The sequence below is a fragment of the Carassius carassius genome, chromosome 26, assembly GCF_963082965.1.
Source record: "Carassius carassius chromosome 26, fCarCar2.1, whole genome shotgun sequence".
In the NCBI taxonomy this organism is placed as follows: Eukaryota; Metazoa; Chordata; class Actinopteri; order Cypriniformes; family Cyprinidae; genus Carassius; species Carassius carassius.
Window position 1 is genome coordinate 5,373,434 of NC_081780.1, and position 13,639 is coordinate 5,387,072.

The 13,639-nt window shown below is 36.3% G+C and overlaps 1 protein-coding gene across 1 annotated transcript in view; it reads right to left on the minus strand.

Annotated features, from left to right (window-relative positions):
• Positions 1-6,751: 6,751 nt before the first annotated feature.
• The window catches only part of LOC132105590 (metallophosphoesterase domain-containing protein 1), a 56,220-nt gene continuing 49,332 nt past the window's right edge, over positions 6,752-13,639 (minus strand). Inside the window, exon 7 of the mRNA XM_059510824.1 lies at positions 6,752-6,891. Within this exon, the coding sequence (XP_059366807.1) occupies positions 6,854-6,891 (38 nt within the window). The 3' untranslated portion in view covers positions 6,752-6,853. The remainder of the gene's footprint in view (positions 6,892-13,639) is intronic.

Genomic DNA, 13,639 nt, shown 5'->3' on the forward strand with positions numbered 1-13,639 from the left:
TGTACTGTAAAAATAGTGAGAGTAGTATATATGCTTTTTTTATCAATTATCTTTTTTTTTAATTATTGCAAAAATACTATGAATACACTGAAAAACAAATTAGTGTAGAAATTATTTTCACTCAGAAGTTGGTAGTAAATTTCACAAAATCACAAAGAAAAGGCAAGTAAATGTGAAATTTTGAACTAGTATTCTCTTGTAAAACACAATCCAATAGTCTTTGTTTAATTTGCAACTAGGAATTTTTTTTAACAGTGTATTATGCTAGTATTCCGAATTCAGGCAATCACTTCATTCAGGAAGAGAACTTCTGTTCAGACAGAAAAGAGGCTGTGATGTCATAAATCTCTGAAACCTCACGTCCAATCAGGATGCTGCGCCCTCACAGTCACTTAATTCATTCCTCTACACCATTTTCTCTTTATTTACCCTCACTATCATTTCCCTTCTTGTCTCTGGACACATTAGCCTGTTGCTCCGAATATCTTTACTGTGTGGGGCTCACAGAAACTCACAGGCTACTAGCAACATGTATTAGTTCTGCTCATGTACATGGTCAGCCTGCACTGATTTAGTCCTGCTATGCTGTTTTATGGAACTCAACACTGGTTTCTTTTCAGCCTTGCTTGCTGGTTTATTAATAAATTGACATCTTTAAGCCTTGACGTTCAGATTGTCTACTGTGTGTTACTGCTATTTAGTTACTGGATGAGGATAATGATGTTTACTAATTGATTCTTCTGCTTTCTTCTTGCCTTAGAGCATAAATATAACATATCAGAATCAAAACGGCGGCTAATACGGCAGCTTAAATCTAAGATGCTGGATTAACAACAGTTGGAAACTGAAGCATGCTGAGTACAAAGAGGTTTCTGAACAATCACAGATGGCACTGAAGGACAAATGAAGTTCCTACGGCAACAAACCAGTGCCTTTGATATACATGTGTCCTTTAATCTGCCAGATATTAAAAATGAGATCAGTGTAATCAGTGCAACTTTGTATTTTAATGTTACAACATAGCATGGTCTCAAGGAATTTTGTTGTTAAAGAAAAAGTTCACCCAAAAACTCACCCTCAGGTCATCCAAGATGAGTTGATAAAGATTAAGTTTCATCAGCTGTTTGGAATCTCATTCTGACGGCACCCATTCACTGCAGAAGATCCACTGGTGAGCAAGTGATGTAATTCTAAATGTCAGAGAAAGAAACAAACTCGTCTACATCTTAGATGCCCTGTAGGTAAGTACATTTTCAGCAAATTTTCATTTTTGCGTGAATAATGAATAAATCAAAAGTTGCAAGACAAAAGTTACAAAAAAATGTAAAGAAACCTTTAAAAGTAAAGAAAAACTGATCAAAAAAAAAAAAAAAAAAAAAAATATATATATATATATATATATATATATATATATATATATATTAGCATTTAATAATTGAGTTTTTAATACTTAAAAAAATAATAATGCTTAAATTTCTTTTATTTAGTGAGTTCTGTAATGAACCTCCAGAGAGTTCATCTGCTGTGTTACTATTGACATGAGTTCAAATGATATACCTACAGATGATATAAAGAAGATTCTATCTTAAAACATATTAAGAAATCACAGCATATATTGCAAAAGATCGCAATGCTGACCCACTAATCACTATCAATGATTAAAAGTGTGTCACATAATTTAGAACCACTAGAGGGCAATGCAGTCCATGGGAGAGTCTACTTTAAAAACGCATCATTTATCCTTGGGTCATTCTATCAAACAGGTGTATCTTCCAGTTTGATAAGGTTGTTGGTAACACTGTATCATGTGTTTATTGTTAATAAACTGCATCGTACCATCTCAGGGTAAATGAATGCAGAGATAGGCCTATAGCAGAGATGAAAGTTCCACAGTTTACTTTGGCATTACAAGCCTCAAAATGCAAATTATGTCTTTGGAAGAGAAAATGATTTATTGTTACTGTTGACAAACACCAAAATATAAGATAAAGTGATTAAAAAAATACTAACTTGTCCTGTGGGAGTACTTGGTATTTTTTTTTTTTAAATGATAGATTATTTATTTATTTATCACTTATGATCAGATCAAATAAAATGATAAAATAAATGAATATACTAACCACTGACAAATGCAGACAATCACACAGCGAGTTACACAACACACTATTTTAACTTGCCCATTTTTACACTGCATTGTGATTGCTTTGTACTTCCACTCAGTTTTTCCGGTCCTCCCACTGGAGTCATGTGGAATACCTGAGAACGTGTGGGATCCAGGACTTCTTTCCCGGCAGAATCGGCACGTGTCCGTATAACTGTCGGTATATAACACACTGGTTGTATGAAGAACTCACGGGCGTTGACAGCCCTGGGCTTTTGGGGTTAAAATTGTGAATATTGTTCTTTTTTTGTCCTGAAGGAGAGGCTTTACAGACTTTTTCGACAAGTTCTACTGCAACTGAAAGTGCAACTAAGGAAGTCAGAGAGAGAGAGAGAGAGAGAGAGAGAGAGAGAGGTAACAGCTGTGATATTCTGTTTGCTGTGTCAGTCTGTAGAAGCGCCCCTGGCTGCCCACTGCTGCTCTCTCTTTGTCAGTCATGAAACACTAGTTGAGTAATCACTGTCAGAAGACTGGTTGCTGCAATAGTGTTCTCTTGAGTGCTGGTCATGAAAACTGCACTGTATTTACAGGGCTCAACAGTAAAGATGGTCCGATGGCCCGGTGCTTGTTATAGAACCGTCACATGCTGTATCTTGCAAACTTGCAGAATTTGTTTTGTGATATATTGAACATTGTTATTCTGTGAATTCTGCTGATGTAAAAATATCACCTAACTGGAAAATGTTACATAAGGTTCTCAGCTTTTACTGCCAAGATTACAAACATAACTATTTGATGTAACACGGTTACTTGTTTGATGCAAAGCAGCTCAAGTTGATTTAAAAAATTTGTATCGCAGTTGACCTGAAACTACTGTACTACATTGCTGTGCAAATATATTTATTGATACCTTGTCAGCCAATCAGAATCAAGTGTTCTGCAATGATGTGAAAGATTACATCTGCCTTCTTCCTGTCCCCAGAAACTATCACCAATCTAAACACACACACACACACACACACACACACACAAACACATTCCCCATGTCTCCATAGTGGCCTTATTTTTTATGAATTCCTGTCCATTTCATTTGTATTTTTCTGATATTTAACGTTCAGCTCTGGCTTCCTATTGCCTTATTCTGACTCAAACCTAAGTCCTTTTTAATCTCTGTATTGAAATGGGGCTACTAGCACACCTACACACATATGCGTAATTGCTCCACTCATTCCTTATAAAAGATTTGGAAACACACACAAGGGCATATACTGGGCTTCTCCCGAAGAAAAACTCTTGAGAACAATGAGAACAATCAGACAGGGTCCAGAATTATACATAATATACATGCAAACATGATGATAAAACTCAATAGTACCCATATAATATCTGTTGACATTGTTGCTGCTTAATATAAGTTTAAACAGACATTATTCTAGTAGTAATATAGGACATGTACTGTACATGATCTTCAATCACAACTGATGGCTCAGCTAGAAACCAGACTGAGCAGCTATAAAGACTGGGCAAATAAATGCCACCCACCCACTCACCTTAATCCATTTACTCATATCTGATAGGAAATCACGTGTTAGCATTAATAATATTAAGAACATTATATAAGACAAGGGCTCATGGCCTGTGACATATGTAATGAAAAGAAAGTTAACTAAAATGTGAAAGAAGATATTTTGGCATTGCAATGCAACACATTTAGGACAATTAAAGTTAATTGTTCATTTACAAACAATCTGGACAGGTTATAAGTCCACTTATGTTGAACACATGTGCAACAACATCCACATTTTTTTCTACTGAGGGTGACTTTTTCTTCCAATAAATTCCAACTGGGATAAAACGTATTGCAGAACATTGGTCCCCACTTAGGTTTCAAAGAGTAGAAATATTTCCAATTATGCAGGTTCAGGTGTGCAATAATTTCCCTTATCCAACCGCACTAGGCAAAATGTAAGTGCGAGCACAGAGTGTTTATGCGCCATGCATTAGTGTCACGTCAAGTGTGCGTTTGTGTGATTCCGCCGAGGCTCTGCTGCATGGTCATAATTGTCTTTCCGTTCGTCTTTGTTCCGTCTGGCCGCCTCCATCTGACAGTTTGACTGCTTGCTTCAGTCTGCCTCTCCATACTGATATCCTCCATAATATCAGCCCTCCTTCCTCGTATAAGGGAAGTTGGGGAAAGTTTACTTTATGGGCCCATATCCTCCTCGCTAACGTTAACAGCTGCTGCGCTCCTGACATTTTGATGCGTCTTATTGGAGTCGCTTTGTGCTTTGGGGAATGACATGCCAGTGGCGTCTTGTTTCAGCCTTTATTATTATTTCTTTGATTTTTATAGCTCTCTCTTATGCTGTCGGGCACTCTAAGAAGAGATTGAGAGCTAGGTGCACTTCTCTGATCAATTATTTAACATGCAAGTCATTGCTATAGATGAGAAAAGAACACGTACACGAATAATCACAGGGGGAGATGGAGGAAGAAAAAGAGAGGGAGCAAGGGAGTTTATGGTAGACAGAGAGAAAAATACTTTGACTACAGTGGATCTTAACCAGTGAATCCTGGTGGATCTTAACCGGTGACCCTAAAATATGTTCTTGGCTGTGGAGAGCAGGGAAAAACAATGCTAAATTAAATTTATTTAAAAGCAACTTACAACATAAGCATGTATAGTTAAGAGGGAAATATAAATAGGAGAAGATAATGCTTCGCATTAGCCTGTTTAGGCAATACCAAGGTCATAGGTTAAATTTCCTGTGAATGCATGAACAATTATGGCAAATGCATAAATGTAAATCTTTTGTTGTCGAAGATTGTTAATTTTATAGTAGTTCGGCACAATGTATGCCAAAGCAATGTTAAAGTCATGGGTTTGATTCCCAGAGATTGCCTGTACTGATAAAACGCAGACTTTGAGTGCAATATAAGTTACTTTAGATAAAAGCATCTGCCATATTCATAAATATAAATCATTTTGAGCTCTATAAAAGTTCTTCAAATTAGACAGATAACAATATGGACAGCCTTCTAGCAACACCAAGATCATGGGTTCAACTCCCTGTGAATGCATGAACTGATACAAATGTATGGCAAATGCATCAGCGAAAAACGTATTTTGTTGAAGTCAAAACAAAGTCATGCAACTCTATAATTCTATAAATCTAAAACTCAGTAGAGAGCATGATGCTAAAAATGCCAAAGTCATGGGTTTGATTCCCAGGGTATTCATGAGCTGATAAAATATAGACCTTGAATGAAATGTAAGGCGCTTTGGATAAAAGCATCTGCCAAATTCTTAAATGTAAATAATACCACACTCGATAGAAGTTCATGAAATTAGACAGATGACATGATATGGACAGGCTGCGTGATGTCTACATCCTTAAATAAAATAATGGAAACTACACAAGGTACAGAAAATATCACCCTATCTACAATACAGGTTCACCTGTAACAAGAATAAAGATGGTTTGTGCAATACAATATGGGTATGCATAGTTAAGACAGCGATATATATAAAAGAAAATGCTTTCCATTAACCTGCAAGAACCACCAAAGTCATGGGTTTGATTCCCTATATGCATGAACTGATAGAAATGTATGGCAAATGCATAAACCTAAATCTTATGTTGTTGAGGTCATAAGTTGTGCAACTCTATAGTATTTTGACACCCCTGTAACAGCTGACAAGCCCAAAGTCATGGGTTCAATACCCAGGGGAATGCATGAAATAGTAAAAATGATAACTAATTCATGCCAACTGCATAAATGCAAATCTTATGATTTTGAGGTCAGGTTGTGCCACTCTGCAATAGATTGGCACAAAGTATTCCTGTAGCTCAAACAGTAAAGGAGCATGGTGCTAACAACACGAAAGTCATGGGTTCGATTCCCAGGGAATGCATGAACTGATAAAAATGAATGCCAACTGCATAAATGTAAATCTTTTGTTGATGGAATCAAAGGTCGTACAACTCTGAAGTGGTTTGGCACAAAGTATTTCTGTACCTGAAACAATAAAGCATGACAAACTAAAGTCATTGGTTTGATTCCCAGGGAATGCATGAATTAATACAATTTTTTAAAAGAAAGGTCAGATGCCTATCAGCCTATCCAATATAAAGAAAGTATCAGCCACAATACAATATCGTTTCACTTGCAACAAGAAGGTTTGTGCAACATTAAAACATTTGTTATTTAAAGTTAATTCTGTTTACTTTTGTACGATAAACAATTTTGGACCACTTTGGCTCAACACTTAATGTCCAATCTGGGTCCTGAAGTAAACCCAGTAGAGAAGCGGCGTACTAGAGTAAAATGAGTGTTAATGCATTGTCTTGTCAGTCCTGGTGCATCATTGAATGGGAGAGAGGCTTCAGTCAGTGCCAGAACTGCCATCTGCCGAAGTCCTCTGTGAATGCGCTAGTGTTAAGAGCCCAGCCCGGGCTCCATTAGCCACACGCACACACACAGAGAGGATACGTGTTAATGAAAAACTATGTGCTCTATTATAGGACCCACTCTGACTGACTCTTAAGGGACTTCGTGTGGTGGATTAGAGCATTTTCAGGATGTAGGGCACTTCATAGGAGACTGTGCTTTGATTATGCATGACTGAAATAGGTGTCTGTGTGCATGTGGCATGCTTTGCTTACTGTGCAGAGTGTGTTTTTGAGGTTGAAAATCCTGTCCCTGGAGTGACCCTCCAATGTGAATTCCCATGTGAGACTGCTTTTGGAGTTACCTTGACTTCCTTTCTACTTTTGTCAGCTCTAGAACTATACAAAATACACAACAAGAAATGCTTTTAAAAAGAAGTCAGATAAAAAAAGTGCACTCAGTCATCTAATATAGACATCTAGCATCAGGCAAATGACAAATGGCATTGTAAAAAAGCACTGTTTGCAGTCAGCCATGACTTATTTATTCTGTGAGTGAAAGTGTCCAATAATAAAGGGGTTATTGAGATAAAGTGAATATTTAGCTGCATGGTCATGTGATCTCACGTCGGCTCCAATGAGGTGACTCGCTCCTTGTAAAATATAGTTCTTTTGGGCTGCAATCTAAATCTAAAATTTTAATGAGAAAAAAAGTGTAGCTTCACGGAAAAAAGGTTTTATGATCAACATCAAATTCAAAAATATAATTTATACTGACTGACCTGTTTCTGACCCCAGAACAGTTTATAAATATCATATAAATGTGTGACAATACTATCTTATTTTGAACAATTTAATCTCCATGGAAAAGGTTCAATTGTACAATTTGGGATATTATTTCTAGAAAATAACACATTAATTTTGGAATAAAAGAGCATGACTCGATTATCAAATGCCATTTTTGTGTCTCAGATATTTTTGTTCAAGGACTAAATGTATTAATTTGTATCAGGCAGAGTGAGCCAGCCAGCGTACTGTAGGTGGCTTAAAAGAATGCATTCCTACTTTTTTTGCTTTGTTCATGTTCCCGATATTAAGTAGGTTGTTTGTTTTCCGCATAATGAAATTGAGGAATTTACTAAATTAAATCAGAGAAGGCAAATTAGACCTACAGAGACACTCATTATCTCTTTCACCACCTTACATTCATTCTGTATCTCTGTTTATCCATTTTGCACTCTTTTTTCCCAATCCCTCTTTGAACCCCTTGTTCATTCTTTTTCTTTGTTCTTTTTTCATTTCTTTCCAAACAGCCTCCTCCCTCTTCTTCAGAGTTTGTGTCTCTCTAACACCTCCCTCCGCTCCACCGCCATCACATTTGCAGTATGAGCATTAAACAAACAATTGCACATATACATTTACCTAAATGGGGATATAAATATACTTTTATTGTATTTATTTAAAGCTTTTAGGCTTTTATTGTATTATCTAAACAGATTTAGATTAAAAATCATGTGATCAATTTTTAAATATATATTTGATTAAATCATGAATTATTATTGAAATGAAAGATTATATTGTGCTCATTTTTTATCCCCAAACACCACGTGCACAAAGTTACCTTTGTAGTCTATCAAAAATCCCAAAGAATAATAATAAAAAATAAAAAATATAAAAACACAGAACCAGTGTATGTGGTGATTATTGTTAGAAGAAGTGGTGTGATGTTTAAAACAGCTGTTCAGGCTAATGACTGATGTGCTTAAACACATACACACACTCAAGTGATGAAGCACTTTGTCACAGATGCTTCCTCCTCAACGCTGGAATTAGTTATCAATTTTCTATTAGGACTGCAGTCCTCCACCTCAGAGACAGTTACACCAGCACAGCACACTAATAGTTGTTTGATATCCATACTGTGTGTCAAACATATAGTTGTTCTACTCTCTTTCTCATTCTCTGAGGTCCCTCCTCTGGCTCTTCTGGGCTTTTCACACTTCAAACTGTTTAAAGTCAACATGAAATTGAACACCCATTTACTTTCCTATTGTAACATTTTTTGTGTTTACAATGTTTCTGAAACAACTTTCATTCATTTTATTTACTTTTTTTGTCACCAAGTCCTCTTTTTTCAACCCCTTCTATTTATATAAAGACTACTTTTCTGTTCAAATCAAAAGAGACATCAAGTCCCACCTTTTTTTACTCACTTAATATCCAATTTTTCACTCTGAAAATTAGCTGCATAGCAGAAGACAAATTTGTGAATGTAGTTTAATATCGACTTCTATACAGGGTCCACTGGCTTTAATGTCATTTTCCTGTGTATTAAATTATTATTATTTTTTTTTAAATCATAGCCTAAGCAAGCAAAATATCGAGTGTAAAATACTGTTCAAAAGACATTAAAATAACATTACATACAGTTTTACAACAAAACACATCAACAACATATCATAACAAAAACATAACATAGGGATGCACCAACTGTTCAACCATAAGTGAATAGACCAAATAAAAGGGAAGCCGTGGCCTAATGGTTAGAGAGGTCGGACTCACAATTGAAGGGCTGTGAGTTGGAGTCTCGGGCCGGCAGGAATTGTGGGTGGGGGGAGTTCATGTACAGTGCTCTCTCCACCTTCAATACCACGACTTAGGTGCCCTTGAGCAAGGCATCGAACCACCAACTGCTCCCCGGGTGCTGCAGCATAAATGGCTGCCCACTGCTCCGGGTGTGTGCTCACAGTGTGTGTGTGTGTGTTCACTGCTCTGTGTGTGTGCATTTCGGATGGGTTAAATGCAGAGCATGAATTCTGAGTATGGGTCACCATACTTGGCTGAATGTCATGTTACTTTCACTTCACTTTAATTAGTGCCGAACAATGATATGACACGATCAAATAGCAACCAGCAAAGAGTGAGAGGCGCACATTTTTTTATAATGCAGCACATATGTCAGCAGTGTGGAAGCATTTAAAACTGTCTGAGAAAGACGCAAAAACCATTACAAACACAGAGAGACTGCTAGAATATAGTGTCTGCTAGAATGTAAAAAACTGTTTTTAATTTTGTTTTGTAATATATATTTTTCTTTGAAAAGCAAGACAAAACCATAAAAAGCACATTTTGGTTATTTAATTTATGCAATGGTAAAAAGAAAAAATTGGCAAAATACTAAAAATTAGTATTCGGCCCAATGTTTCCTTTTGTTCGGTTTCGGCCAAAAATTTCGATTTTGGTGCATTCCTACATACAACACAACGTAACACAACATACAGTTTTAAAACAAAACATCAACATAAAAACAGCAACAACAAAACACAACACAGCATACAGTTTTACAACAAAACATAACATAACTACATATAGCACACAACATAAAAACATAACATAACATAGTTTAACAACTACAAAACATAACAACATGAAGCATGACAATATAACATAAAAAACAAAGCATAACAAGAACAAGAACAGGAACAAAAACATAATATAACATAACATAACATAACATAACATATAACATATAACATATAACATACAACATATAACATATAACATATAACATATAACATAACATAAACAGACTGACCAGCCAAGCACCATCGTCTGTATAATTTATTATGACAGTAGAGGTTACGCAGTGTCTCTTCAACTCTCCGTTTAATTGTAGGACTCAGCGTTTACCGTTTACAGATAAAACAACAAGCCTTTTGTTTTGTGTCTTAGATGCTTGTAGACAGAACAAAAAATAAAAAAATTAAAAAAAACCTGGTGCATGTTAGAAAAAAACAGACAAGGAAAAAGAAAGTGATGATCTATTAGAGGTGGTGCAGGCTGCAAATACACACATTTTGTCACAGATGCCCTGTACCCTAGTTCCTGTTTAATTATGGACGTCTAATTGGCACATGGTGACACTGGCGATAACACTCATGAAAATGTTTTGAAGTCTGGTGGTCCTCTGGCCATTCACACACACACATACACACATGCTGTAAGCATGGCCATATGCCAGGCTCAAAATGAAGCCAGTCAGTGGACGACCACTTAATGGAAAGCTGGCTCTGACGAGAGGGAACGAGCGAGAGGGAGAAAGCTAAAGGGAACATGCAACGGGAACAACAAGGGGATACAATAAGATAGAGAAATAGAAATGATAAGAGATCTCTATCTTTCATCTCATTAATTGTTCAAGATATCCACTCCTTTTTCCTATATATATATATATATATATATATATATATATATATATATATATATATATATTAAAGAAATTCCCCCTTATTTGATCTTTTTATCTCTCTTTCTAAACCAGCTGCAGTCTCATGATTCTTCACCCCAGACTGAATCGTAAATTTAAAACTAAACTTAATTTAGTTGGAATTGTTCTGCTTGTCGGATATAAAAAACATTTTTATTACAAAAAAACACGTTTTTAATCCACTTTTCAAGCTGTTTTGCTTCTAACTACAGAAGTTTGTATTCAAAAAAGCAAATCAAAAACAAAAGACATACAAGACGATAAAAGAGATCTTCTTCCTCAGGCAAAATCTGCGTAGAGGTGAAACCGTGTGATATCGCAGTCATTCGATCGCATCTGAGAATGAACGAGACCTCATTTTGTCTCCTCTGAGCCGCTAACCAGGAGTTTGGGTGGCTAGTGGCAGCTGAAAGCACATCTGGGAGGAGACTCTCATTTTCAGAGCTTGATTTGGCAGCGGACCTAATAAGAGTTCAATTAAAGCAGAAGTTCTTTGGGCGACAGCAGGATGTGATTACCCAGGAGTCAGTGGGGTATATATAGTAGCTGTTCTTCTTTTCCATGTACGGCTGCCGTTCTTGTGCCAGGACCTGAGGGATGATGAGGGAGGTCCATTTGCACGATGCATTATGACTGACTCTGTTCCCTCCACTAAAAAGCTGCCAGGTTTCGCAGTCCAACTGCAGGTGTCAGGCTAATGCACACCCCTGAAGCTGAAAAGCACAGTCATTATCTGGGGGAATTTACTAAGAATGTAAGCATCACTTTATTTACTTGTTTTAGAACAGTTCACTAGTTGCAAACTCTTTTTATGCGGGGGGGTTCTGTATTATTTTTTATTGCAATCCTTTTTAAAACATAGATAGATAGATAGATAGATAGATAGATAGATAGATAGATAGATAGATAGATAGATAGATAGATAGATAGATAGATAGATAGATAGATAGATAGATAAATCAAGATACATTAGTTAACTCAAACTAACACTGATACCATAAAAACATTTTCGTTACTCAACCATTAACTATAATATACTAAAATATAAAAACCACCATATTCAACCTAGTTTTCATAGTTTCAAAGTGTGTACAGGAATTATGTAAACAATGGTGCAAAATAACTATTATCTATACAGTATATACTGTACACTCTAATACTCATGTTGTTTAGCTTATGTTGGATCTTCAGTGTCGGTGTCTGTACAGCAATTGGTCAGTTAGTTCTCTATTAGATTGTTTTGTTGATTATTGCCACCATGATCACTAGAACACACATAGAAGTGGCTCTTTCAAATAATATTCAGTTTAGCGCGTTTATTTTCCCTGTATCCATCTCTCCACCCTAGTAAGTATTTCTGTGATAGAGTTATACTCATGTCTGTGAGTATCCTCCTTGTTCACGGTGCTTCGGGGAACAGACTCGACGCAGTAAGATCAAGGCGTACACATCAAAGGCAGGGTAAGGGTGCAGAAGTTCAGCTGGCCCGAGGCAGTTTCACCATCTCCCGCCCATGTGGCTTTTTAACTTTGCAGATTGGAGCTAAACTAAAAGCAGTGACCACGGCTCTCTGCCAGTTCACCTAGAACAAATATGGACACGTCCTTCAGCGCGAGCTGCTGAGGAGAATAGGGAATCACTGTTTAAAGAGAGCAGCGGCAGATTTCAGAAGTAGATGGGAGGAAGAGAAAGAAACTGAAGGAGAAATGTGAGGATTATAGGCTAATGAATCCAGCAGCTCTTATATTTCTGTTCTGCAGGTCCAGGCATTAGGAAGTGATCACAATTTGATTGCGACCAATCAGAGAGCAGGCACCGGGGTGATTATGACAGAAAATGGAAAGTGACAGAAAAATCCTCCTTTCTATCAAGGACTTTTTTCCCCCAAACTTTGTGCCTGGCAGTCAAATTTCCTCATCAGGTTTTTGATGAGACTCATGGGCATACGCAGTGACAGGTTCATTTCTACAGCGTCTAATTGCTTTCAGCTTTCACTCAGCCAGGTCCCTCATTAGTGTGCATTTAGCCCACATACAGTAAACCCAAGCAGCCTGCTTCACACCCTACCCGACTTGTAAAAATGACCATGACACTCATATTTAGTTTACTGCAAAACATATTGGGGGGGGGGGGGGGGGGGTAAGAGTAGTTATGGATGAGTTTGTTAAAGGTATAATAGTGCTTGTGATGTATTGCTTGGCAATCAACTGATTGATTATGGGATGGTTTACACAAAATTGCAATTCTGTCATCATTTACTTCCAAAATTCATATGTAATATGAAAGGAGAAATTTGAAATGATTGTACTGGTCATTTATCCCAAGGAATTACAATGAATGGATTTTAAATCTTCAAATATTTATTATTATAAAATATTAAATAATGATATAACTTTAATTTTTGGGTCATTTCTAGGATCCTGATTTTACACTGAACATTTGAGTGAAAATACACATAAAAAAACCAATATATATATATATATTATTTATTATAGATTAATATTATTTATTTATTGCATAGATCTAATAATATTTAAATTAACATTAATTTCTTGTATAATATACATATTTTATTTATATACATTTGAATATATTTATATTAAACTAAGCTAAATATTGTACTAGCATCATTAGCCACACAGTTATATTACAGATTTATTTGTGGCAAAACATCATAGTTTTATTGGACACAGTCTTTGACATAAACAACAAAACATACAGGAAGAACCGTTCTCTTTAACAAGTTTATTACTTGATATGTCCATTTAGCATTGTTTTCTCCCTGCTATGTGAACCATTTCCTGCTTAATTATGGCCTCTTTGCAGTAGGTCTTCAGTAAATTCTGAAAACCTGAACTGACTAAACCTGAACTATATTTG